The following is a 25,751-nucleotide window of genomic DNA, read 5'->3' as shown; positions in this document are numbered from 1 at the left end:
TGTCCCTGGATCCCCTTGTCCACGTATTTGTTGGCCCCCTCAAAGAACTCTAATAGATTAATCAGGCATGATCTCCCTTTACAGAAGCCATGTTGACTTCTGCGCAACAATTTATGTTCTTCTATATGTCTGACAATTTTATTCTTTACTATTGTTTCAACTAATTTGCCCGGTACTGATGTTATTCTTACTGGTCTGTAATTGCCAGGATCACCTCTCGAGCCCTTCTTAAATATTGGTGTTACATTAGCTATCTTCCAGTCATTGGGTACAGTAGCTGATTTAAAGAACAGGTTACAAATCATAGTTAATAGTTCCACAATTTCACATTTGAGTTCTTTCAGAACTCTTGGGTGAATGCCATCTCATCCTGGTGACTTGTTATTGTTAGGTTTCTCAATTAATTCCAAAACCTCCTCTAGTGACACTTCAGTCTGTGACAATTCCTCAGATTTGTCACCTACAAAAGACGGCTCAGGTTAGGGAATCTCCCTAACATCCTCAGCCATGAAGACTGAAGCAAAGAATTCAGACTGAAGCAAAGAATACACATTATCTAGGGGCTCCATCTGGCCTCAGGTGGGGCAATTTTGCCTGAACTGACTCTGCAAGGTAAACAGAGTGTTGTAATGTATTTAGCAACTGATAATGCAGCAATGTACAGAGGAGGAAACAAATTCCTTGGGTATGAAGTTATTGAACGATTAGACCCAGGAAATTTACAAGGAAGGAATTTCCCAAATTTTCTCATTCCCATGATTAAATCACTGAACTGACATCACACAATTTAACTCCTATTATTAGGAATTGTCCTCCCATGTACCTGTAAAGTAATCTCCAAACTGAAAAGAAAGCAAAACAAACAGTGAAGTGTAAATAGTGACAAGAAATTGTATTTTTTATTATTCTGCAGATACTTCACTACCAAATGAAGTACTTATAATAAGTATCAGAGGGGTAGCCGTATTAGTCTGGATCTGTAAAAGCGGCGAAGAGTCATAGAATCATAGAATATCAGGGTTGGAAGGGACCTCAGGAGGTCATCTAGTCCAACCCCCTGCTCAAAGCAGGACCAATCCCCAATTAAATCATCCCAGCCAGGGCTTTGTCAAGCCTGACCTTAAAAACTTCTAAGGAAGGAGATTCTACCACCTCCCCAGGTAACGCATTCCAGTGTTTCACCACCCTTCTACTGAAAAAGTTTTTTCTAATATCCAACCTAAAACTCCCCCACTGCAAGTTGAGACCATTACTCCTTGTTCTGTCATCTTCTACCACTGAGAACAGTCCAGAACCATCCTCTTTGGAACCACCTCTCAGGTAGTTGAAAGCAGCTATCAAATCCCCCCTCATTCTTCTCTTCTGCAGACTAAACAATCCCAGTTCCCTCAGAATCTCCTCATAAGTCATGTGGTCCAGACCCCTAATCATTTTTGTTGCCCTTTGCTGGACTCTCTCCAATTCCTCCACATCCTTCTTGTAGTGTGGGGCCAAAACTGGACACAGTACTCCAGATGAGGCCTCACCAATGTCGAATAGAGGGGAACGATCACGTCCCTCGATCTGCTCGCTATGCCCCTACTTATACATCCCAAAATGCCATTGGCCTTCTTGGCAACAAAGGCACACTGTTGACTCATATCCAGCTTCTCGTCCACTGTCACCCCTAGATCCTTTTCCGCAGAACTGCTGCCTAGCCATTCGGTCCCTAGTCTGTAGCGGTGCATTGGATTCTTCCGTCCTAAGTGCAGGACCCTGCATTTATCCTTGTTGAACCTCATCAGATTTCTTTTGGCCCAATCCTCCAATTTGTCTAGGTCCCTCTGTATCCTATCCCTACCTGCCACCGTATCTACCACTCCTCCTAGTTTAGTATCATCCGCAAATTTGCTGAGAGTGCAATCCACACCATCCTCCAGATCATTTATGAAGATATTGAACAAAACCGGTCCTGTGGCACCTTATAGACTAATAGACATATTGGAGCATAAGCTTTCATGGGTGAATACCCACTTCATCGGATGCATGTAATGGAAATTTCCAGAGGCAGGTATAAATATGCAGGCAAAAATCAGGCTAGGGATAACGAGGTTAGTTCAACCAGGGAGGATAAGACCCTCTTCTAGCAGTTGAGGTGTGAACACCAAGAGAGGAGAAACTGCTTTTGTAGTTGGCTAGCCATTCACAGTCTTTGTTTAATCCTGAGCCGATGGTGTCAAATTTGCAAATGAACTGAAGCTCAGCAGTTTCTCTTTGAAGTCTGGTCCTGATATTTTTTTGCTGCAGGATGGCTACCTTTAAATCTGCTATTGTGTGTCCAGGGAGGTTGAAGTGTTCTCCTACAGGTTTTTGTATATTGCCATTCCTAATATCTGACAACTCTCCAGACAACTCTCCAATACCTAATTCTACAGGCCACTTTCCTCAGATCCCACTGAGGAATACACTAAGAAACTGCACCATCTATTCAGGGCACTCCCTACACTAACACAGGAACAAATCAACATACCCTTAGAGCCCCGACGGGGGTTATTCTATCTACTACCCAAGATCCACAAACCCGAAAATCCTGGATGCCCCATCATCTCGGGCATTGGCACTCTCACTGAAGGACTGTCCGGATATGTGGACTCTCTACTCAGACCCTACACCACTAGCACTCCCAGCTATCTCCGTGGCACCACTGATTTCCTGAGAAAACTACAATGCATTGGTGATCTTCCAGAAAACACCATCCTAGCCACCATGGAGGTAGAGGCTCTCTACACAAACACCCCACACACAGATGGAATAAAAAGCTGTTAGGAACAGTGTCCCTGATGATGCCACAGCACAACTGGTTGCTGAGCTCTGTGACTTTATCCTCACGCACAATTATTTCAAATTTGGTGACAATATATACCTTCAGACCAGTGGCACCGCTATGGGCACCCGCATGGCCCCACAATATGCCAACATTTTTATGGTTGACCTGGAACAACTCTTCCTCAGCTCTCGTCCACTCATGCCCCTTCTCTACCTACGCTACACTGATGACATCTTCATCATCTGGACCCATGGGAAGGAAACCCTGGAAGAAATCCACCACGATTTCAATAGCTTCCACCCCACCATCAACCTCAGCCTGGACCAATCTACATAGGAGGTACACTTCCTAGACACCACGGTGCAAATAAGTGATGGTCACGTTAAAACCACCCTATACCGAAAACCCACCGACCGCTGTGCCTACCTTCATTCCTCCAGCTTCCATCCCGGATACACCACAGGATCCACTATCTACAGACAAGTGCTGAGGTACAACCACATTTGCTCCAACCCCTCAGACAGAGACCAACACCTACAAGATCTTTACCAAGCATTCTCAAAACTATGATACCCACACGAGGAAATAAGGAAACAGATCAACAGAGTCAGACGTGTACCCAGAAGCCTCCTGCTGCAAGAAAGAAACCAACAGAACTCCACTGGCCATCACATACAGTCCTCAGCTAAAACCTCTCCAATGCATTATCAGTGATCTACAACCCATTCTGGACAACGATCCCCCACTTTCACGGGCCTTGGGAGACAGGCCAGTCCTCGCCCACAGACAACCCGCCAACCTGAAGCATATTCTCACCAGCAACTACACACCGCACCATAGTAACTCTAACTCAGGAACCAATCCATGCAACAAATGTCGATGCCAACGGTTCAGGATTAAACAAAAATTGTGACTGGCTAGCCAACTGCAAAAGCAGTTTCTCCTTCCTTGGTGTTCACACCTCAACTCCTAGAAGAGGGCCTCATCCTCCCTGATTGAACTAACCTCGTTATCCCTAGCCTGATTCTTGCTTGCATATTTATACCTGCCTCTGGAAATTTCCACGACACGCATCCGATAAAGTGGGTATTCACCCACGAAAGCTTATGCTCCAATACGTCTGTTAGTCTATAAGGTGCCACAGGACTCTTTGCCACTTTTATTATAAGTAGTGACTACTTCCAATAGTAAGCACAAGATCAGACCCTAAAATGTTATGAGTAACATGGACAAAGTTTGAGTACACCGTGTGATTTTGTTGTTGTTGTCGTTGACAATATCTTTTTAAAATTACAGTACAGTGAATGTGGTTAATTTCCTAAACTGAACTACACACCCCTCAACAACCAGTTAAGCGATAATAGTTAGTAGTATGAATCCATTTTCTTTGTAGTCTTTCAAATCTCATGCAATCCTAAATGCAAACTCTGACTAAACTCTTAGACATATGCAAAGGTCAAATGCTTCTCCAGAGATCTCCCCTAGATTGCAACCCTTTTCTCTTTACCCCCTAATGCTTGTTCAGCACTAGCCTCTTCTTTTTCCCTTCATACAATCTTGCCCACTGGTGCAAGAGTTCTATAGCTCCTTTGCTTCTGTTTTCATAGGGACTGCAAATGCTCAATACCTCTGAAAACTGGGCCTCTGATGTCTGGAACAAAGTTCTTGTACCTTTCTGCCTATCAGTTCTCCACCAGTTTTCCGAATAAGAATGAAAAGCCTACATTTCTCATGGGAAGGAAATTCCCAAAAACTTTCTTTTGGGAAAATTTACACATGTTGTTTCAGTAATGTTGAATCATTTTTTTTCAATAATGTCAAAACATTCTAATATATAATTTAACACACAAATACCATACAAGCAAAAAATGAATGAAATGAAACAAAACACCATGGTATTATCAAAGAGAAACAAGAAAGCATAAATGCCTTGTTTTGATTTTTTCCCGTTGAGAATTTCACCAAAATGGAGGTTTCCACAAAATGTTTTGATTTCAGTTAAACTGCATTTTCTGAAACTAACTGTTCTGGTGAAAAAATGTTGACGAACTCTATTTATAACCATTAATTAACTTTGCCAAATGGTTGGGGATATCATCTGCATGAAAGATGTTCTTAAAAAATAGAAGTTGTAGAATATTAAGTGAGTGGAAGAACACTTCAGATTGCTGACTTGTAGCTGAGTGAAAGGGATATACTCTCATTCTCCTTTTGCAGTATTTGAGATAGAAATATTATTATAATATACATTTTTCAAAAGTGCAAGCAGAGGGTATTTCCACTCTGCTCTGGATATTCCACACCCTGCATAAGGTCAAACATCTCCTTTGTTTACAGTTTGTTGGAATTTGACTTTATCATTGGCATTAACAACAGCAGATAGTAAAACAGCCTGTCCTGCCCCTGGGGGAATTCTGTGTCACTGCACAATGCAGATTTTTTCAGAAATTACAGTTGGGTGCGCAGAATTTTCTTTTCCTCCCACAGAAATGGGCTGCAGAGATGTTGGCTGCCATGGGGGGCTGCTAGACCTGGCAGAGCATAGCTCACAAATAAAAGACAAGGCCGGGGAGAGAACTGGATGGTTCCCTGCACACCCTGAAGGAAGGAGGCCATGGCGTGCAGGAAATTCTGTGCAAGCCTGGGACCCAGCGTCAGACTGTTTCTCCCTCTGGATCCTTGGCCTCTGTGGGGTAAGGGATGTGAGTGTCTTGGCTATGGAAGGCTGTGGCTGGACTCTGGGGGGAGGGGGTGTGAGTTCCTGGGTTGGGGGTGTGTGGCTGGGCTCTGGTGGAAGGGGGTGTGAGTCTCTGGGATGCGGGGGCGTGGCTGGGCTCTAGTAGGAGGGTGTGTGAGTGTCTGGCCCCCCAGCTGGATTCTGTGGGGGAGGAGGCAGAGAAACAGGAACTGGGTTGTCATAGGGGTTTCTTTGACACTCTACTCCTGGGGGAAATTTTCTGTGTGTCTGTATTGTTACAGACATACTTGTTGACAGGTATTTTGAAATACATTACCAATTGAAACTGGCATGATTATATAGTGTTATTTTGACAAATAAATTGACAGAATTTTACAATATTCTGCGCAGAATTTTTAATTTTTTGGCACAGAATGCCCCCAGGAGTACTGTGCTTACAACCCAACCCAAGCCAGGCACAGTTTCATTTTCCTAAGACCTTTCTATTTCTACCTCTTGTTCCCTCTGAATAGAGGCTCATACCTACCTTTTTTTCTAGCCTGGTGCAGTTAATAAGCCACACTCATTATGGCTGCAATGAGTCAGCAGAGTTTACCCAACAACTTTATATATGCAGAGTCCTCAACCTGGTTTTACAGAGCATGTCACCAGAAAAGGGTTGTAGATCCTGCCAACTTGTTACAGAAAGAAATAAAACAATTTGTATAAAAGCTATGTTACGCAAATATCCGTAGTGTCATGTTTTCCATCCTCGAAGAGAAAAACATGATTTTTGGTTTAGATGATGGGTTGTTTTTTTTCAGATTAAGGGACACAATAAAGAGAGACACTTTGTATTTGCTCTGTGAGAGCTCACTGTGATTCAGTCTGAAATATTCTGCATCTGAATTAAAATACAAAATGACAGGTGTCTCTATATTTAAAGGTGTGGAACATAGACAAAGAATGAACATTAGAACTGGTTGGCAAATTATTTTTTCCCTATGCCAACAAATTTAAATAAAAAAAGTTTTTGTCAAACATTTTCTTCAAAATTGTTCAAGTTTTTGTTGACCACTGAAAAATTTGGGGTCTTTGATTTTTTTCAGTGCAAACTCATTTTTTTAAAACTATTTTTTGTTTCTAAAAAATTCCTGTTTAGTCCAAAAATCATTTGTTTAAAAAAAAAAAAGGCAGTGCTTCTGACCAGCTCAATTGTCGTCATCTCTTCCTAGGGGCTCTAGGACCCTGTGAGGTGGGAGGGTCTCAAAGCTCAGGCTGCAGCCCAAGTTCAAATGTCTACACTGCAATGAAGAAGACCCTTAGCCCGAGTCAGAGGGCTCAGGCCAGCTGCAGGTTTTTAATTGCAGTGTAGACATACCCTTCATGTTACATACACCATACTTGCAATGACATGCACACGGAATGATCCCTGAACCCCCTATTGATTTCAGTGTGTGTGTGTGGGGGGGGGGGGGGGTCTGGGCAGGCATGAACCTACACAGAGCTCCATTGCAGCATTGGGGCCTTAGCTACTACTGCATTTAGAAAAGGGGTACAAGGGACAGCATTCAAACTGAAGATATGATAAGAGGGCTTTCCCTGCCCCTACTGAGGCTTGTTCTTATATTTGTCTAACTTCAGCCTGTTCTCAGGCCCCCGAGAAACCTCCCCCACCCCAAAAAAATTAATCAGGGACTTCCTATGACCTCTGTTACACAGGAGGTCAGACTAGACAACCATTTTGGCCCAATAATCTATGAAAATCTCAGCTGGCGCTGCATCCAGTGGTGGTTTAACTGGAAATACAACATTGAATAGAATAAAAGGGAGGAGACTAAAATGTTCTTGATCTCCAGTCTTGTCTGAAATCACTTTAAGTACAGGGAATATTATCTTTCTGGTTTAAAAGGAAATATATGTGATGTCCGTGTTTTCTTCTTCTTTCAAATGGTAAATCTTGGGAGCGGGGGCAAGAAGATGAGGCAGGGGATCAGCTGAGGGGAAGATCTCCTGTGTTTCATTTCCAATCAAAGGCAGGTATTGGTGAGTGGACAGGGGATCATCCCTCTCCCCTACTGCTCAGCGGTCTTTGCTGGGGTAGCATGTATCCCTGGCTCATAAAGACTGAATAACTCTGAAGAAGAGCAAGATTTTGCCTTTCAGATGCCCGCAGTTCCACTGAATGGAAGGTAGTAAAGGCAGCTTTTCTGGGCTGTGTGTGAAGGGGGACCCCCTACCCCCAGTCCTCTTGTGTCCCCCCCCCCCCGGCTTCATCCTCCCCTTTTAGAAATGACTCATCGTTTAACACTGGAAAACCACACTTTTCAAACCCCATCCTCCACCAGGCCACAGGAGAGAGCACTAGCCCAGGCACGACCAGCCCTAAAAAGGGGGGGGGCGGGGGGGAGGGGGTGTGTGTGTGCGCGCGCGCGCTGCGTTTTTAAGGAGCTGGAGCCCGGTGCTGCCCCCTGCAGGTCCAGCCGCAGCGGTTTGCCCCTGCCCGCCTCCCTGCCAGGGCCCGCCTGCTGCGCGGCAGAGACGCGGGGAGTAGGTAGGGAGCCGGGTGCCGGCCGGCCGGGGCTGCGGCTCGCAAGCTCTCCTTCGGGCAGGAGGCGCAGCAGCCTGGCGCAGCCCCCGGGAGGGTGTGTCCTTGCTCGCCCACCCTCCTGCTTTGGGGGTGGAGGGAGGAGGAACCAGCCGCGGCAGGAGGAAGTGGAGGCGGCTCGGAATAGCGGGCAAATGGAGACGTGAGAGGCGGCAGCAGCAGCAGCAGCAGCGGGGGAAGGAAGCGAGCTGGTCTCCCGCTGCCCGAGCGTGCAGGCCGACGGCCACTGGGGCTCGCCTCTGTAGCCTGGGGCAGAGGCTTGCTCGGGGCTCCGCTGCTGCTCGGAGAGCCGCGGCGCTGTGCTCGCTCCGCGGGCTGCTCCATTAGCGCACGGAGGAGGATTTCAGAAGGTAGAAGCTTCCCCTCCGCCAGAGGCACCTTCCCACTCAGCCTCTCCGCTTTCCCTTTCCTGGGAGGGCCTGCAAGGGGATTGCACGCAAGTTACTGCTGCTCAGGGAGCCTGGACCCTGCCCGAGCCAGCCAAGCGCGGGGTCTGTCTGGGGAAAATTGCTGGCGGCTTCCGAGACAGCCTCTGATTTTGTTGTTGTTTAAACAACAAAACCCAAGTGCATAGGAAATATTAAAGCCCCTCCCCTGGATTTTCCCGTTTTGCCCCTCTCAGAGTTCCTTGCACCCCAAGGACTGAATGACTTCCCTCTAGAGACTTCTTTTTTTGGGAGGGAGGCACCTCCGTACCAAGCTGCTGCATCTTGTGTACAAGACTTTTCTCTTTCCTCCTTTAAAAATAACTCCCACCCCCACTCCGCTGGAGGGTAAGGAAAGATGCAGACCTTTCTGAAAGGGAAAAGAGTTGGTTATTGGCTGAGTGAAAAGAAGATCAAGAAGCTGAATTTTCAGGCCTTTGCAGAGCTCTGCAGGTAAGGAACAAATCCTGACGAGCTATAATGGGGGGCACGGGGCAGTCAACCTCCTCTGTCTCGCTAGAGCTTTGACAGTCTGTCTTTTACCCTCTCTCCAAAGTACATTTGACATTGTGGGCCTTCAGCTGCATCTCTGGTTATCAAATTAACATGCAATTATAATATAGTATTGCTTAAGAGCAGGGTGACTGCTGCTTGGAAATTGAGTCATAAATTTTAACAGCCTGGGTCTAGGATTGTCATGGAAGCAATGCCTGGCATGGTGGTGAAGTGAAAGCATGCTATTGACTTGGGGTTCCATTGTGGGCAGGGACAAAAAAGAAGTTTGGTAGCCAGGCTGCTTTAAGTTGACCTTTACTATTACCTGTGTAAGAAGGTTTTCTTTAATGTTTTCCTCTACATTGCATACAAGGAGTAAGAAATCTTAAACTGTGCATGGTGTCAATTTCCACTAGGCTAGAAGTAGCCGGGCAGAATGGAACTGATACCCAGGCATCCATGTATCATTTTCTTGGGGAAGAGAGAGGAGCGGTGTACATTGACAGTCTTTCTTGGCAGACTGCATGCATGACTTCCACCCCCCACCTGTTCAGTATCCCTTGACCCCAAAACTGGTTTTCTAGATCTTGATCTGAAGTCTCTTTGCTTCCCTTTTTCATATGCATGATACTGTTGATATGGCTTTTACCATAGTATGTCGCAAACTTCTGAGAAACTCGAGTTTGAACTGTGGTTTTGATTGTGTGAGTGCGGATGAGACATAGTCATGCTCTGAGACTTGCGCACATTTCTATTTGCACATCCCTCCTTGAGCTCTCCTGTTTTCCTGATAAAATAATCCAAATCAGGCTTTTTTGAATCCCACCAAGTTCTTTAAAGAGAAGCATGATGGCTTCTGTTAATAAATTCCATGTGGGTGGCTGGTTAATTTTCTGGGTGTCATACCACAAAATATTGGGGTTTTAGAATATTTTCAGTCCCTGTGTAACATTTTAATCTTCCAGGGATGCTTAGGGGATTTCTGCATTAGTGTAAATGCCTGTATTCACCCCCATTGGTGGGATGTTAGACTTTTTACTACAGGTTACTCTTTTAGTTATACAACTACTATTACGTGTAGTTACAAGGACATATGCTATATTGCTTAATAGAATCTGTTAATAATTTGATTCCATGAGTGAAGTAACAGTAAATGTCAGAGTTTTCAACTAACTGGCAAATGTGAACTATCGGAGTTCATTATTAGATTTTTTCCAATATTAAAATACCTCTTAATTAACTACTGTTCCTAAATTCACTCTGTTTACACACAAACTTTTAAAATTTGGTGTCAATAATATGCATGTCATACTAGATAAGTCTCCTATTTTCTTAAAGTTTGGCCAACGTCACTTATGATTAAGGAACTTTCACCACAAGTTCTTTTTGTAAAGATGAAGGGGAAAATGGAAAAGCAGTTTAACCAAATGACAGAAAAGTGGCATATCAGTTTGTGTTCCAATCACTTTGTATTTTATTAAAATTCACAGAAATAAGATTTTGGGTAAATTTACTGTATGTAAATAGATCACAAGTTCCAATTTAATATATAATTTCCCTTTTTGGTCATGTAAACAAACTGCTTCATTAATGACTGATGCTGGGGCTAAAACCTGCTTAACTGACTTTCTGGTTCATTTTGGTGCTGTACACTTTTTCCTGTGCTCATAAAAGGATCTGATGGTTACTGTACACCAGATTTCATAACCTAAAACTAATAGGGCTGTTATGTTAGACTCTAAACATACATAGATTCTACTCTATTTCTTTGTGCCAGGTATCCAGCATTCTGCATCCTCTGTGTAGGAATCCAAGTTTCTCTGCCCCTCTCCCCTCCCCTCCCCTCCTCAAACCGTTTTGTTTCTCTTTCTGACTGTCTTGTAAGTTGTTTAATTTTCCCACATTGTGCACTTGTATTACTGTATTACGTAACACTGCTCTATAATTTCCACACATACTGCACAATTATGTTAATGGGTGTTACTGGCACTGAAGTGTAAATAGGCCCAGAGTCTCAGAGTACAGCTGCTGAAAGGCGGTTTAGCTAAACTGGTTTTAAAAACTGGTCCATCTGTTTTTTTGCCTTGTCTGTGCTAGTGCTCCAACTCATTTTTAAAACCAGTTAATATTTCTGGATGGATTTCCCCAGTTTAGACAAGGCCTAGTTGAGGAAGGATGACTCAGTGAATAAAATGCTAGGCTGTGAATTGGGAAGATCTGCATTCTATTCCCACTTCTACCAGAGACTTCCTGTGAGATTTTTTTGGCAAGTCACTTAGTCTTGTTGTGCCTCCATTCTCCATCTGTAAAATGGGGATAGCAATAACGCTGCACCTCATGGGGTATTGAGGACATACACAATAAAAGATTGTGATGTACTTGAATACTGTGGTAATGGGGGGCCATATCAGTACTACAGATAGATATGGGCTTGATCCTGAGATGAGTTCTATGTGCTTGGCACCCTTGAAATTAATGGGGAGTTCCAGCATCTACAAAGGCCTCTTTCCCAAAGGAAAATGAGGGCTTTCACAGAGAGCTGGTCTGTTTAGCATCAGAAAGTGAGCTGTGCATTGAGGGCAGTAGTGAGGTGCCAGGAGTCCCAGAACTTCCATCCAAACCAGGCTAAGTGGCAAGAATGTAATAGCAAACTATCTGTGGTAATAGCAAACTAGCTGTGGATCTGTCTGAGGGTGTACTCAGTGACATGGTAGATCTTGGAGTTACTCTGCATGCCAAGTCACATTTGTGCATTTCAGTGTCCCAGTGATTAGAGTAAGAGTGCCTGGTGCTGCTGTTCTCTTTCCACAAAAGAGGAAAGTGGATGATAGAAGTTGTGCTGTAAAAATCAATTTCTGCGAGTTTCCACCAACATGAGAAAATGGAAATGAGGGATTCCACAGAAACTCCACTTGCTGAACACCAGTTGCAACAACCCCTTGTGTGAACAAACCAAACTGCTTTCCCGCTAAGAAGTCTGAGTGACAAGTCAGCCACTGATTGACAAATATGAAAAAGCGAAGGCACTAAATCTTGTTTGGAGCCTCTAGGTGCTACTGCAATACAAATAATAACTAACAGTTTTCAGGCTGTGGATTTTTGATTAGTGTAGACAATGTCTGGATTGGTTCAGTGGAGGAACACTTCTTTTTTCTATAGAAAACCGAATGGATAAGATTTCATTATTAGGATTCTACACAAAGGGGACATTCTTTTTCATTATCTTGAGTGTTTGAGTAAGTCCTCCTACAGTGCATGTATCACTTCTACTTAAGGCCATAGAAACTGGTTTCACTGGTCATCTAGCATGTTTTTGTTGCTTTAGGATAAGAATATTTTTATGGGCCTAGGAAATAACCGTGGTGAATTAGAGCATTGCACATATACATATTTCTTCCCCCGCCCTCAGCCTGGCTTCTGTGATCTGTAGAATTTAGCTGCCTTTGTGCAGTTAAACCTCCCTAGTAGCATTTTATAAGCTACCAGTCTTAGCAAATCAGCTTCATAAAACAGGGGTAAACACTACTGTCAGAGCTATAGATAGGTGTGTTTGTTTTTTTCTGTTCTGAACTTTTATTCATGTTTCTTATGTTTACTGGACTAAGCACAAAAAGCCAAATATGAGATTTGATACAGAGATTTAGGAATCATTTTGATCTGAGAATATTAAATTAAGCATATTCTTTGTATAGCAAACCATTAAGTATATTGCATGTTTTTCCAGGAAGAATTTGGGATTTTCTTTAATCTCAGCTCCCCACAAAAAACTAAATACTGATTTTGTTAAATGCATGGCTTGTGCCAGTTGGCTTCAAAGACTGCAGAAATTATAAAAATTAAACATAGGCATGCTGGTCAATAGCTCCAATTGTTACCTACACTGGTGTGCAATATTGTATCACGAGAAGTCATACAAGGAGTAATAGCAGGGAGTAAAGTTTCTTTCTCTGCAATTCTCACCAATAGCTGCAAGCCATCAGGTGTTAGAAATTATCCTGAAGGTGGGAGTGAACTACTGATGACCTTTTGGGGGTATGGGGGTTCAGTGCTCCTTCTTCCCGCAGGAGTGACCTTTCTTCTAGCTATGGATCGATGTACTGCCTCTTGAAACCACTGTGAACACTGTCCACAGTGAAGTGAGGGGGTCATCTTCCTCCACCCCCAAAGAAAGTTTGCAGTGTGTTTGCTACATTCTAGGATCCTAACTACTCTCTGGGATCACAGACCACACCCACTGGGCTGCAGGAGTGGCTCAAATTATCTATATTTTCATTACATGCCTGTGTTTAGTGGACTAACAGTAATTTACCTTAGATTAAGGAGCCAAGAGTCCTTTTTCTGGTACATCTTTTTTTCCACAAAGCAGTTTGATTTAGGATGATAATAAATCTGGCCTCTTTATATTGCAGAAGGTTCCTGAAAAGTAGTTCCTAGTATGTGCATATGTTAATTCCTGCATCTCTACTTTCAATTTTGTTGGCTCCTTACTAATTCAGAAACCACCACTCCTGACTATGGGGAGGGTTTAAATGTAAGCAGTACTCTCTGAAACAGAAGTTTGATCTGAGGTGGGATTTTAGGGTTGGTGTAGTTACAAGAACACCCCGGAAAGTTATTTGAACGGCACGTTAGGAGAATGAAGATTGATACTGTACATCCTGTGATACAATCCAGATAACATGCTGTTCATCTGAAAACTTGACAGCTTCCTTTAAGATGACACTGAACATATCCCAATGAAACAGTGGAGCAAGGCATCTGAAATGCAGACATAGAAAAAATAAGCACCTGGCTTGGATGCATCCAGTCTATTGCTAATTGAAACAAGCACTCTTCTATTGGTGCATTTTTCTTCTTATCGCCTTTATTTCTCATTCATAAATCCAGTAATCCACAATAATGGTTCTATTTGTGTGGCTGGAACTTAGTTTTATTCAGAAGGCATTTTGCCCTCTACCTAATCAGAGGTACTTTTATAGTGTCTGATATCTTCAAAGTACTATACAAACTTTAGCTAGTCTTCATAGCACTCAAAGTAGTAGTATCCCCATTTTACAGCAGAGGAAAACATATTAAGGTGTGTGGTGGCTCTCGTAGGAGTCTCTCTCAAAATGACAGTTTTAGGCTTCCATTTTTGAGGTCGCTGTAACTTCAGGTTCAAGGTCCTCCTCTTGCAAGTTAAAAGGTGTTTTTTCCTCCTCTGGTGTATGAAAGTCAAGCTGCGTTCTTGGCTCACGTAGGAGCACCAGTAGTAATGGTTCTTCATTTGGAACTGAATGAATGGTTCCTGTGAAGCGAGTCAAAATAGAATCCAGCTTGCTTTCCCGTAGCCACGGTCGCTCTGCAGAGGTAACAGGTAGTCAGTTTATTGTGATCAGTAAAAGTGGCAGCTGTGACTTTGAAGGCCCTTGGGATCTGATCTATAAAGTGAGAAGGTGCTACTTTTCTGGTCGTAACTGCACGTTTAACTGAGTCATTGGCAGAGCCAGATCTAGAGCTAGGAATTAGCATCAGTTCACACACAGGTGCTAAATTTCACCCCAGGAGAGGCAAGCTGAAATGATGGTTTGATCTTTATTGATCTAGTGCTGCATAGTTAAGAGTACCACTTAATCCATGCTGACTTCTGAATTGGTAACTTGAAAGCCCTCAGGGAACTGGGATGTCTCCTGCTTTTATTATAGCCGTCGCAGGTTCTTGTTCCTCCTGTTCAACAAGAAAGCTCCTTCCACTATTTCCCAAACACACACCAGTTCTGCACACTCATCCTGGTCTTGATCCCCATGCAGTCCATTGTGGCGCTGAACCCCTTCTGCTCCAGCTGGCAAACAAAAGAGTTTGGGGCAGGTGGGGTCGGGGATCGAGGACAGGAGAAGGTGGAACACTGAATGCTTGCCAAGAACTCTGGATCCCACACCTTTGCTCAGTCTGTTAGACTATTATCAAAAAGAAAAGGAGTACTTGTGGCACCTTAGAGACTAACCAATTTATTTGAGCATAAGCTTTTGTGAGCTACAGCTCACTTCATCGGATGCAAGCTTATGCTCAAATAAATTGGTTAGTCTCAAGCTTTCGTGAGCTACAGCTCACTTCATCGGATGCAAGCTTATGCTCAAATAAATTGGTTAGTCTCTAAGGTGCCACAAATACTCCTTTTCTTTTTGCGAATAGAGACTAACACGGCTGTTACTCTGAAACTTGCCTTAGACTATTATGTTTGGCGGGTGTGTGTGTGAGTTGAGGGAACGTTCCTTTGAAAGAGTGCTGTCAGGCTAAAAATCAATATTTTAAAGAGGCCTTACCGCTGTTGGACATTTGGGTGCTAAGCAACAACAGTATATCTTTTAAAATGTGTAAGAACAAGCATTTCCTTCTCCAGTCTAGAAAAGCCATGTTAAAATGTCATTTTCCTAGTGAAATTCTCCTTGCTAATTATGTCCAGAGTATCTTGAAGATTTTTTTTTTTTTTAAATAAGTGTGAACGATACTGAAGAATAATGAAGACCAAAAGCTATTTCTTTGTGGATCAGTTTCACTCCATATGGAGCCCTTTGGATTTTGATGAGCAAGATCATTGTTACAAAGATGATGATGATGATTTAGACCTGTTATGTTACAATCTAATTAGTGAGCTAAAATATAAGGCCTATATATACTAAACCAGCGGTTCTCAACAGGGGGTCCGCAGAGCCCTGCGGCTAAAACCCAGAGTGTGAACCCCAGCACCTCTCGCAAGCCAGGAACTGCGGGGTTGAAGCCCCGATCCCTGGTACCCCCTGCCTGATTGAAGCCAGGAGCAGCAGGGCTGAATTCTCGAGCCCCAGTGCCCACCATGGGGCAGAAGCCCTGAGCCCATGGGCAGAGTTGGGGGGACACAGAGGTGTTCCCCCCCCCCCACCCCGAAACTACAGTGCAAGAGCAGGGCAGTCCTGGGGCAGTTCCACCCCCCCCTACCCCCACCACCTTCTCTCCCCACCCCCTTCACTCACGCAGGCGGTAAGAGCTGCCTGGGCAGGGGACCTGGCTCTGTGGCTGGCAGAGCCCTCGGGGAACAGGAACCGCAGGGGCCCTCCTGGCACACAGCCCCTAGCTACCTCTCCCTGCACCCTGAGCTACCCCCTCCGTCTGCACGCAGCCCCTAGCTATACCCCTGCCTGCACCCTGAGCTACCCCTTGCCTGCGCACAGCCCTGAGCTACCCCCGTCTGTCCTCTGAGCTATTTTCAATATTTTTGAGCTGAGGCCCCTACCTTTGAGTTATAATTTTTGGTTGCGTGTGCCCTTCTCTTCCCCCCCCCCCCCTCAACCCAGACAAGCGGGTGGCCTGCTGAGGTGAGGCAGTGGGTGGAGGTGACACTCCCTCCCCAGACCCTGCCGTGCAGAGCTGGCTCAAGCCCAGTTGGCCCCTGCCCACCCAAAATAGAAGTCAAACTACACATATGTTCAAGCCCCCTCCCCTGCTGGGCCCTGAAGTTTTTATAGCATGTTGTGAGGGCCTCAGAAAGAACTGCTGTACTACACAACCTCATTTCCTAGAAAAGTGTTAGAATGGAGAGGTCAATGAGGCTGTAACATTGAGGGTTTTTATATTTGACACTGTGCTCCTGTACCTTCAATGGAAACAGTATTTGGCACCATAGCTTTTTGATTTCATGTTGGCTCATCATTCCCCTGACACTTACAAACACCTCTGAAATTAAGAAGATTGGGGAGAGGGAGAGTGGAAAATGAACTACCTCAGCTTTGATTTTGAGAAGTCACTAGTATCTAATGTTCCCAACTCGCTTTACATATTTAACAAGCACTAAAATGGCAGAGCATATTGAGAATTGAATGACTTAGTGAGTTATCCTTGGCAGTGGTTGGCCAGCAAACTGTTGAGGCTGTGCAACACTGGAATTAGCTGTGCCAGGATAGTGTGGTGGGTCCATTTTAGACTGAAAACTGAAGGAATTTATGCATAAAAACATGATATCCAATCCAGCGATAGCTAATTGTTAGCACTTTTCACTTAAGGATTTTAAAATGCTTTACACACGTTGGCGTAAGCTTAACAGCAAAAATATTTATGCCTGGTTGTGGGGAGAGACATGACTGAGGCACAGAGAAGTTGACTCCAGGACACAGTATAATTTAGGGCTTATCTACAAGGAGCAGTAACATGTAGTAGGGAGGGTGTAATTTCTGAACCTCACTAACGTGTTGTGTACTAATTGGTCCACATGGACCCTGCTAGTGTCCGCTAAAAGTTCTCTAGAGTGCTTTAATGTGCTATAACAGTACTACATTAAATAGTTCAGACATTTTTTTAGAGTTCAGCATAGTAAAGAAACTGCTGCATTTGGGTATATAATGCTGTTTACTCCCTGTCTCACTTTGCTAAAGCTATCTGCAAGTTGAGATTATCAGTTAATAGCTAACTGAACAAATGGTGTGTGTGAGAGGTGGTTAACGGCATTGGACAGAAATGACAGTATCATAAGTGTTCATTTGTAATTGGCCACCCTCATCTCAACCACAGTGATAAAATGCTTTGTGTCTCACTGTGCCACTTGTAAATGACTTCTACTCTCACAAGAACCAGTGTCAGAGGTCAGCTTATTCTTTATCTTGTCAGCAGGATTTCATTACAAGGGCGTAAAGGGACAAGTGTTCAGATGGGAAGGCCATGATATATAATCGGCTTCAGAACTATGTAATGAATATATTATTCAGCAATATATTAAGAAATATCCTAATTCCTGGATTTAAGTGTCATCGTTGTACTAACTGTACTATTTTAAATGTGTTTCAGTGAGACTCTGTAGTATTTCCCTTTAACCTTTTTAGATTAAAACACATGAGATGTATATAAAAAATAATGGATCTTACTCCTCCATTTGTTTGTATTGTAGTAGCTCCTGGATGCCTCAGTCAGGGCCCCACTGTACATGTATGTAACAAAAAGAGAGTCCCTGCTCCAAAGGCTTTACAGTCTTAAAACCAATCCTGCAATTGTTGGGGACCACTGCACCCATGTGGAAGCCTGTTCAGGCATTGGTGCAGCAGTCCTGTCCACCTGTTCGCATTTGCAGGATCAAGGCCTAAGTGTATGACAAGAGAACATATGGCCACAACGAATAGATGGGGTGAGAGAGAGCACAAAGTACTAGTGAGCTTAGTGATAGGTGGAATAAGCAGAAGTAATAGTACATCAGAAGCCTAGCCACTTTTGGGTGTTTTGTAGGCATCATGAAGAGGTGAGAGATTTGAAGGATATAAGGTGTGTTCTTGTCCCTTTTTAGTCTTGGTTCTTGGCCTTGCAATGATCTTTTTTTTTTTTTTTTTTAGGAAAGTGTGTGTGTGTGTGTGTATATATATATATATATACACACACTTTATGTTATACATATATTTACAAGGCATTCTGAATTTACTTCCATTTTGCAGGGTTCAAAATGTAACCAGTTTCAATGTTAGTTTTTTTAAATGGTTATAAACGCTTTTTATTTTAAAAACATTTTTTGATAAATGAAAAATGTTAGTTAACTTTTCAGTTAAAAGGGTTGCAAAATAATTAGAAGTCCCAACAGTTTCTCAAACACTTTTGCTTTCAGGAAAAGGTGTCTCTCTCGCCCCCCCCAACCTCCAAGCAGACTATGGCCTGTTTAAAAGAAAAGTCAGCCAGTCTGTCTTTATCCTTGCACTAAACAGTCATCAAATTTTGCATATCCCAGTACAGCAGTACGGGCTCTTGTGTAAAACACAGCCACCACTTTTAGTGAAAGACAGGAAAGAGCCAGGACTCTTGAGGTACAGTTTATTGGCTAGGTTTAGATGATTATGGTACCTAATAGTGGCTTTCACAGAGCAAAGTACAGTATAATGCAGGAGCAACATGTACCTTTCTGTAGCCAGGAAGTGCAACTGTTGTTTCAACTCCAAACAAAATCTGTTTTTGTCCTTTGAATAATATTGTGAATGAGGAGCCTCTTTTGTTTTCTGTTAGTTCGCAGTGCTTGTTTGGTGCAGTATTTAGAGTCACGAGAGCTTCTAGGTCCTTGCACTGTAGTCACTCAAATGAACTTTGGTTGCTAAAGAAAACCACAGACTTCAATGTGTTTAGGTCTGGCTGGAAGACAAGAATTCCATTTTGTGAAAAATGTCAAGGTTTTGGCATTTGCTTCCATTTGGCATTGACACCTTTCAAAATTTTATTTTGGTTAAAAAAAATAAATAAAAACATACCTCCTTCAACCCCTCCCGAACAATAGCTCGTAGTCTGTTGGTTAGGGCACTCACCTGGGATGTGTGAAACCCAGGTTCAAGTCTCTCAGCACTGACTGATTCAGAGCAAGGACTTGAATCTGGCTCTCCCAGATGTGTGCCCTGACTACTGGATTACCGGCTGTTCTGGTTTCCCCTCTTTGTCTGTCTCTCTTCCTGATGAAAGTTTTGTCAAAACATACATTTCTGCAAAAAGTTTTGGTTTTGACAAATTTGAATTTTTGGTGGGGAAAAATTGTCTCAGAATTTCAGATCAGCTCTAGTTTGCACAATGATCATACCGCTGAAAATGTTCTGAGACTGTGCTTTGCAAGAGTGAGAGAGAAAAAGAAAACACAAACACACTGGTCTAAAATTGCTGTTTCATCTAGACACTGCATGTAGCCTTACATGTGTACTGATAATCCAATTCAGTGCTTTCATCCTGTTTCCCTCTTCTTTTTCAAGATGTTTGATGATGCATCTTTGTTTCTGGGGTTAGTGTCCAATATAGAACAGGTTACTGGGAATCATGTTCTGAGAAGCTCTCTTTGAGGCCAGAGCAGTGTGGTAGAGCGATTAATGAAGGTCAGGATTTAGATATGCTTGCAGTTTGAAGGGGTGGGAAGAGGAGTATAGATGAAGCTTGTTCTGTGGATAAAGAGAGGGCTTAATTCATTGGAGCTGTCAGTCTGGCACCTTTCATGAGCAGTAAAAGAAAATTGCTAAAGTCTATGTGTGTTTGTGGGGAGGGCCTGTCCCTTTTAGGATATCTTCCAGAGAATGCTAACATTAATCTCTAGCTGAAAAAATTAAGAGTAACAGAAGGAGGGAAAAATCCTGTATAAATGGAAGACCTCACGTAGAAGCTGCAGCAATTTGAGGCAGACCTACGGGGCAGAGGCCATATGATTATAAAGCGTGGTTGCCTCTTGCTATCATTTGAAAGAACAAATGTTTTTTTCCTTCAGATTTTTTTTGTATACTGAAACATCAATTCTAAACTGGCTGTCCCTGGGAGATGACCGCATGCTGAGTCCCATGAGAGACAGCATCTTGTGTTGCTCCTTAGCAACTTCTGGACCCATGGATTGCATCCAGCCCTTAACATGTAGAAGGAAAGGTTGCCTCAAGATGGGTCATTTGTGGAAAGAAGGGTAAACCTTTAGGGCTCTGGACATCTCTGGTAGAGAAGGGAAGTGTATTTTGGCTCTGGGGCATGCCTCCATCTGTGCATAATGTTTTCTCTCCCTCCCAAAAATTTCTTTGGGGCCTGCTGGCCCTACACATGGGTTAGCGATAGAGCTAGTTGGGGGAAACGGTGCTGGAGGGAGAAACTCATGAATATTTTGTTCACAATTTTCCCGATTTTTATGCTGTATTCAAAGTTTTTAAAAACGCAGCTGCTTTAATTATGGTTTAAGAAAACAGGGTGCTGTTAGGTGGGAAAACATAATACTTCAGCAAGGTGTTTTCCCCCCTTATTTTTGTCCTCTCTGTTCGGAATGACGTTCTGGGCTGTGAGCTCCCAGGATCTGTTTGTGAGGGAGTTAGTGCACGGAGCTCTCTCCGAACATGTGGATAAAGGGGGAGTGGAAATCCTTGCTGGCTAGCTGATTTAACAAAACATCAAAACAATTAAAAGTATGTTTAAGCTGTCAGCCCAGTGAAAAATAATTCTGGTTTTGTTTAAAAAAAGCTCTCTAGCTTGGTTCCCTTCTGATTCCTCTACTGGAGGAGCTCTAGTGTAGCTCCAGGATTTGTATAGCACACAGAGGTTCATTGATCTCAACTGCTCTGCTGCTTAGGGGCAGCGGAACTGTCCCCAGCAATGGGGAAGCTCATGTCTTTGGGGACAGGGCTTTCTTGAGGGCAAGCTCAAAACTCTGGAACTCATTTATGCAGGAGCTTTGCTGTTTTCTAGTCCACATGTAAAAATGCTCCTCCTTTGCCCTCGTTTTCTCTCAAAGTCTCACATAAGATACCCATTTGTATGGTTAACTAATCAAAACCAAACCGTTCCTAACATACAACTTCATACATCTGTCCCAGAAGAAAGGGCACTGGAGTGGAGAGGAAACCATACTTCACTGATGTTTGTCAGCTTGTGTGTTTTTTAACTTGGAAGAGCACTTGGGTGTCATGTTGATGGGCATGGTGTACCTGCATTGGATAGAACCTGAGTCTCCCATGTGGCAATGTGGAGCCCTGCTGCTATGATGCTGGCATGACCTAGAAGTGATCGTGTGAGAAATAAGTAGGATCATCTTGGTGTTTTATTCTACAAGTTAAAACAGGGAAAAATGTTTTGAGCCAAACTGTGTGTCAGGTGTTATGTTTACCCGTGACACTTTCATTTTCATGTATATGGCATGTTGACATTAAATGGTTATTTTAAAATTAAATACTTGTATAATACCTCAGTATGTGCTGTGCGGACCACAAGGTCTCTGAGCACAAGTTTTCTTCCCCACTGTATGCTCTTTGTGCTGCTGTGGGCAGCAGTTTCCTCAGCAGCCTGGCACCCCATGTTTGCTCACAATGAGCATTGTTTGGGAGGAGGCTGGCACAGTATACTTTTGCTCTGATTTTGATCTCTCTTTTGTACAGTCAGTTAATGTGACACTACTGAATCCCACTCCTTGTTGCCAGTTTTTCACCTGCTGTTAAAGTAGCAATAAACGGTCATGACTCTAACTGCAAGAGATTGGAGACAAAACTTTGTTTCGGTGTTTGCTTTGTGCTTTTGTCAGTGGTTTTTGTATAGTCAGTTACATTGCTTCTCTTTTTTTTTGTGTGTCTCTCTTCTTAGTATGGGTATTTCTAAAAAAATAGGGAAGGCAAAGAAAAGTCTTAAACATGGGGATATGTAATTGTGAAATCATAACATTTGGCAGGGGGGGACTCAGGGTTAGGTGTTACTATTTTGAATTCATTTTAAGACTGAAACTACTTTTACCTATGTTTTTAAACCGACTAAATTACAAATTGATACCGTTCCTTTGAGTGAGAAGCGCTCTGTGTTAGCAAGCTTCATGGTGAAACTCATCTAGTTTTTTAAAAAACAATTGTCGTTACCATAATTAATAATTTCTATTGTTTATATGATGTTGTGCACCTTAAAAGGAAGGTGTGGTCCCAGTGGTTTGAGCAAAGGATTAGAAGATGAAGTCTTGAGTTCTAAACCCAGCCCTGCAATTGACTTCTCTTGGGCAAGTCGCTTACCTGTCTGTCCATTTCTCCATATGTAAAGTAAAGATCCAGTCTGTCTGGAGGTGCTGTTTTGCAGATGGATTAGAGGTTTGTAAAGCAGTTTGGACTTGAAGAGTGCTAAGTATTGCTATTATCAAAGCACAGTACAACGGCTAATCCTTACCTTTTGGATTTAGAGCCCAGTCCAGCACCCACTTTGCATTGACTTCACTGGGAACTCTGTATGCATGTCTCTTTCGCACACACCCAGACACCGTCTTCCCATCTTTTATTAATGGAGAATCTGAGACACAGGGCGGTGTGGTGGGAAGTTATTTTTCATGACCACACACAATTGGTAACAGGGATGTGGCTGGGATTAGAACTGAGAACTGTCTCCCTTCCATGCTAGTTGTACTAAGTCTTTGCTGCTTCTGTAAACTTATAAATCACTAAAACAGGAACTTGGGCCTGTTTCAAATCAATATGGTTACTGTGGCAGGTTGTCACTGAGCTGTGCTACTAGGATCTCTTTTTTTAAGCACATTCTGAATACATGTTTGGCCCAGGGAGATATTCTTTGTAGTAGTCTCAAAATGTTTTTGCAGCATCAAGTACAGTACTCACATTTCCTGTCTCTTGGCACTCCTGCCTCCTTGTCTTATGCTGAGTGATTTGTGTGTGAGAGAGAGAAATGCACAACTGCTCTTACACTGTGTTGTCTGCTGCCTTTAGTGAGGCGTTTTAGCAGAGGATATTCAGTCCTAGGAGCACAAACAGTGCTTTTAAACTTCAAAGTAAATTGCCATTTGTGGGCAGTGTTTTCCTTTTTGTGGTGCAACCTAATAGCACTATTAACACATTGCAGTGAGAGAGGGATTTAGGTGAAGTGTTTTCAGCTAAAGCACATATTATTCAGTCTTGAATAATGTCTTGAAACTGTGACGCCCTGCCTCTGTGTGGGTGTCTTTAGCTGGCAGTAGGGCTGCAGGAGATAATTATTGGAGCCTTTTATGAAGGCAGAGTGACTAGGGGCTGCCATATGCTAGCCTGATCTCCTTTGCTGTAGCAAAAGCTTGTTCAGAGTTCATTTCCTTTTCTTTTTCTTCCCTTTAACACAGCCAGCTTCCTTCTGAGCACCCCCTTGTGGCGAGGGGCACCTCTGCAGTGTTCTGCCTCTGTTTTGCCCTTCTTCAGGTCTCCTTAACCCCCCCCCTTTCCCTCCAGTCTCTCTCATCCAATTGTAGCTTCTCTTGGGGTCTGTGTTTTTATTTTTAATTACCACAAAGTTGTAAAACCCAACCAACCCAACAAATCTTCCACCCAGCCATAAGCTAGGCCTAGCCCTTTCTCCCTGAGGTACTCTCTCTTCCTGGTGTCTGACCAGTGGGAGAAGATGCAAGGCTTGGCCTGCCTTCTTCTAAAGGAAGAACAAAACTTTCAACTGGGTTGTCTTACCCAGCTCCAGCTCTGTTCCTTGGGCACTCTCTCCCTGAAGGTTCACTCTGCAATTACTCTTCTAGTTCTGCCCTCACTGAAATGCCCCCTGACCCTTTATAGCCAAAGTGCAGCCCTACCTCCTTAATTGGCTCAGCTTGGACAACTGCTCTGGCATAGAGAAGCTCTTATTGTTTTAATCACAGGGGCCTGCCACCCTGTGACATTCCCTCAATATATTTCATCTGCATGGGAAAATCGTTCGCCCCCGAGAATGTCAGGAAATTAAATTGTTTACTCAAAATGTCTGTCATGAACACTTACACTAGCCCAGGAGAGCTCTGAGACATTCCTTCGAGCAAGCCCAGAAGAGTGGGATCTGTATCTCTTCATCTGAACTGTAAATGTAAAGTTCACCCACAGAGTTTGCTAGGCACTCTGCCCAGACAGTTTTAAAATTAGACTAAAATCCTGCATTGTTGTAGCTATGTTGGTTCCAGGATATTAGAGAAGCAAGGTGGGTGAAGTAGTATATATTACCTCATCCACCTGGTCTCAGGCAAATCCTATGCATTTATAAATGTTCTGTGAACAATTTCAGTCTCTTGGGGAAAAAAGAAAAGGAGTACTTGTGGCACCTTAGACTAACCAATTTATTTGAGCAAAAGCTTTTGTGAGCTGTAGCTCACGAAAGCTTATGCTCAAATAAATTGGTTAGTCTCTAAGGTGCCACAAGTACTCCTTTTCTTTTTGCGAATACAGACTAACACGGTTGCTACTCTGAAACCAGTCTCTTGGGAATATTTTGAATGGCCTCCCCATGGTCACAAATATTTCAAGCATTCCTTAACCTGAAATGAAGTGGACTTCAGATTGAGGATAGGTGGCAGAGGAAAGGCTTATGGTGGATGCACAGGACTGGGAGGCAGAACTGGGATGTGGGGGAAGTCTGTTCTTTGCTCTGTCATAGGCTTTATTGTCATTTAGGCAAGTTAGTTAATCTTTTTGTACTATTATTTGTCTCTCCATAGGGGATTTAATCTGAAGGTCTTTGATGCATGTCAGGTAACTAGCAGCACACGAGTCACACCAATAGTGTGTACATGTAATGCCTGTTCTGTTTTCAATTTGCATGGTGTAAACACATGGTGTCTGTATGCTGTGTACTGAGGGATAGCACTTTCCAGTGCTATACCAGGGTTCTTTACTTCACCGCTGAGCAGTGGGCGGTCAGGGAGTGTTTTCACTGTGAATTGTGGGAAGCCCAGTGGATTCAATTTTTTATTTTTTATTTTATTTTTTTTAAATCCTGTGGTTCCACTGTCTCTGTGCCATACTTCCTTTCTGGGCTGGCATGCACCGATTTTTAAATTGCTGTGGACCAGCACGGATCCAGCAATTCTTCATGCTGCTAGGGCGACGAGAGCGAATACGTGCAGGCTGCTTGGGTTGTATTACAGCACTTAGAGCTGGATGGATTCTGCCTTGGACTTTGCCTGTTGCACCACCAAACATGATGCAGGAGCAGGCGAATATTCTATGGCTGCAATAACAGAAGGGTATTCTGCAACTGTTGGCAGCCGGACGAGGCGGACTGGTTTCTGGATCACCTATGCAGCGTTCAGTGCCATTTCTGAGTCTGGGAAACCAGTGTGGGTTGGTGGGAGTGGACTGTTCTGTTAAGCTAGGATAATCAGCGGTGGCAAGAAACCTTCAGGGTGGGGAGGGCTACCTTTTTTTTTTTTTTTTAAGGCAGAACTGACCAGGAGCTGCAGTGAGAGCAGACCAACATGCAGTGCTCCCTACCATGGAGAAACAGGTCGCCGTGGCAGTCAGGAAGCTGACCAACCCAGAATGTTACCAGTCT

At 43.4% G+C, this 25,751-nt stretch overlaps 1 protein-coding gene across 1 annotated transcript in view; it reads left to right on the top strand.

Annotated features, from left to right (window-relative positions):
- The first annotated feature begins 8,037 nt into the window (after positions 1 to 8,037).
- ITPK1 (inositol-tetrakisphosphate 1-kinase) overlaps positions 8,038 to 25,751 on the top strand; it is a 234,570-nt gene continuing 216,856 nt past the window's right edge. Inside the window, exon 1 of the mRNA XM_084631487.1 lies at positions 8,038 to 8,969. Within this exon, the coding sequence (XP_084487613.1) occupies positions 8,875 to 8,969 (95 nt within the window). The 5' untranslated portion in view covers positions 8,038 to 8,874. The remainder of the gene's footprint in view (positions 8,970 to 25,751) is intronic.

The sequence above is a fragment of the Lepidochelys olivacea genome (genome assembly GCF_965140295.1).
Source record: "Lepidochelys olivacea isolate rLepOli2 genome assembly, chromosome: 6".
Taxonomy (NCBI): Eukaryota; Metazoa; Chordata; order Testudines; family Cheloniidae; genus Lepidochelys; species Lepidochelys olivacea.
This window is presented reverse-complemented; position numbering and strand designations above follow the sequence as displayed.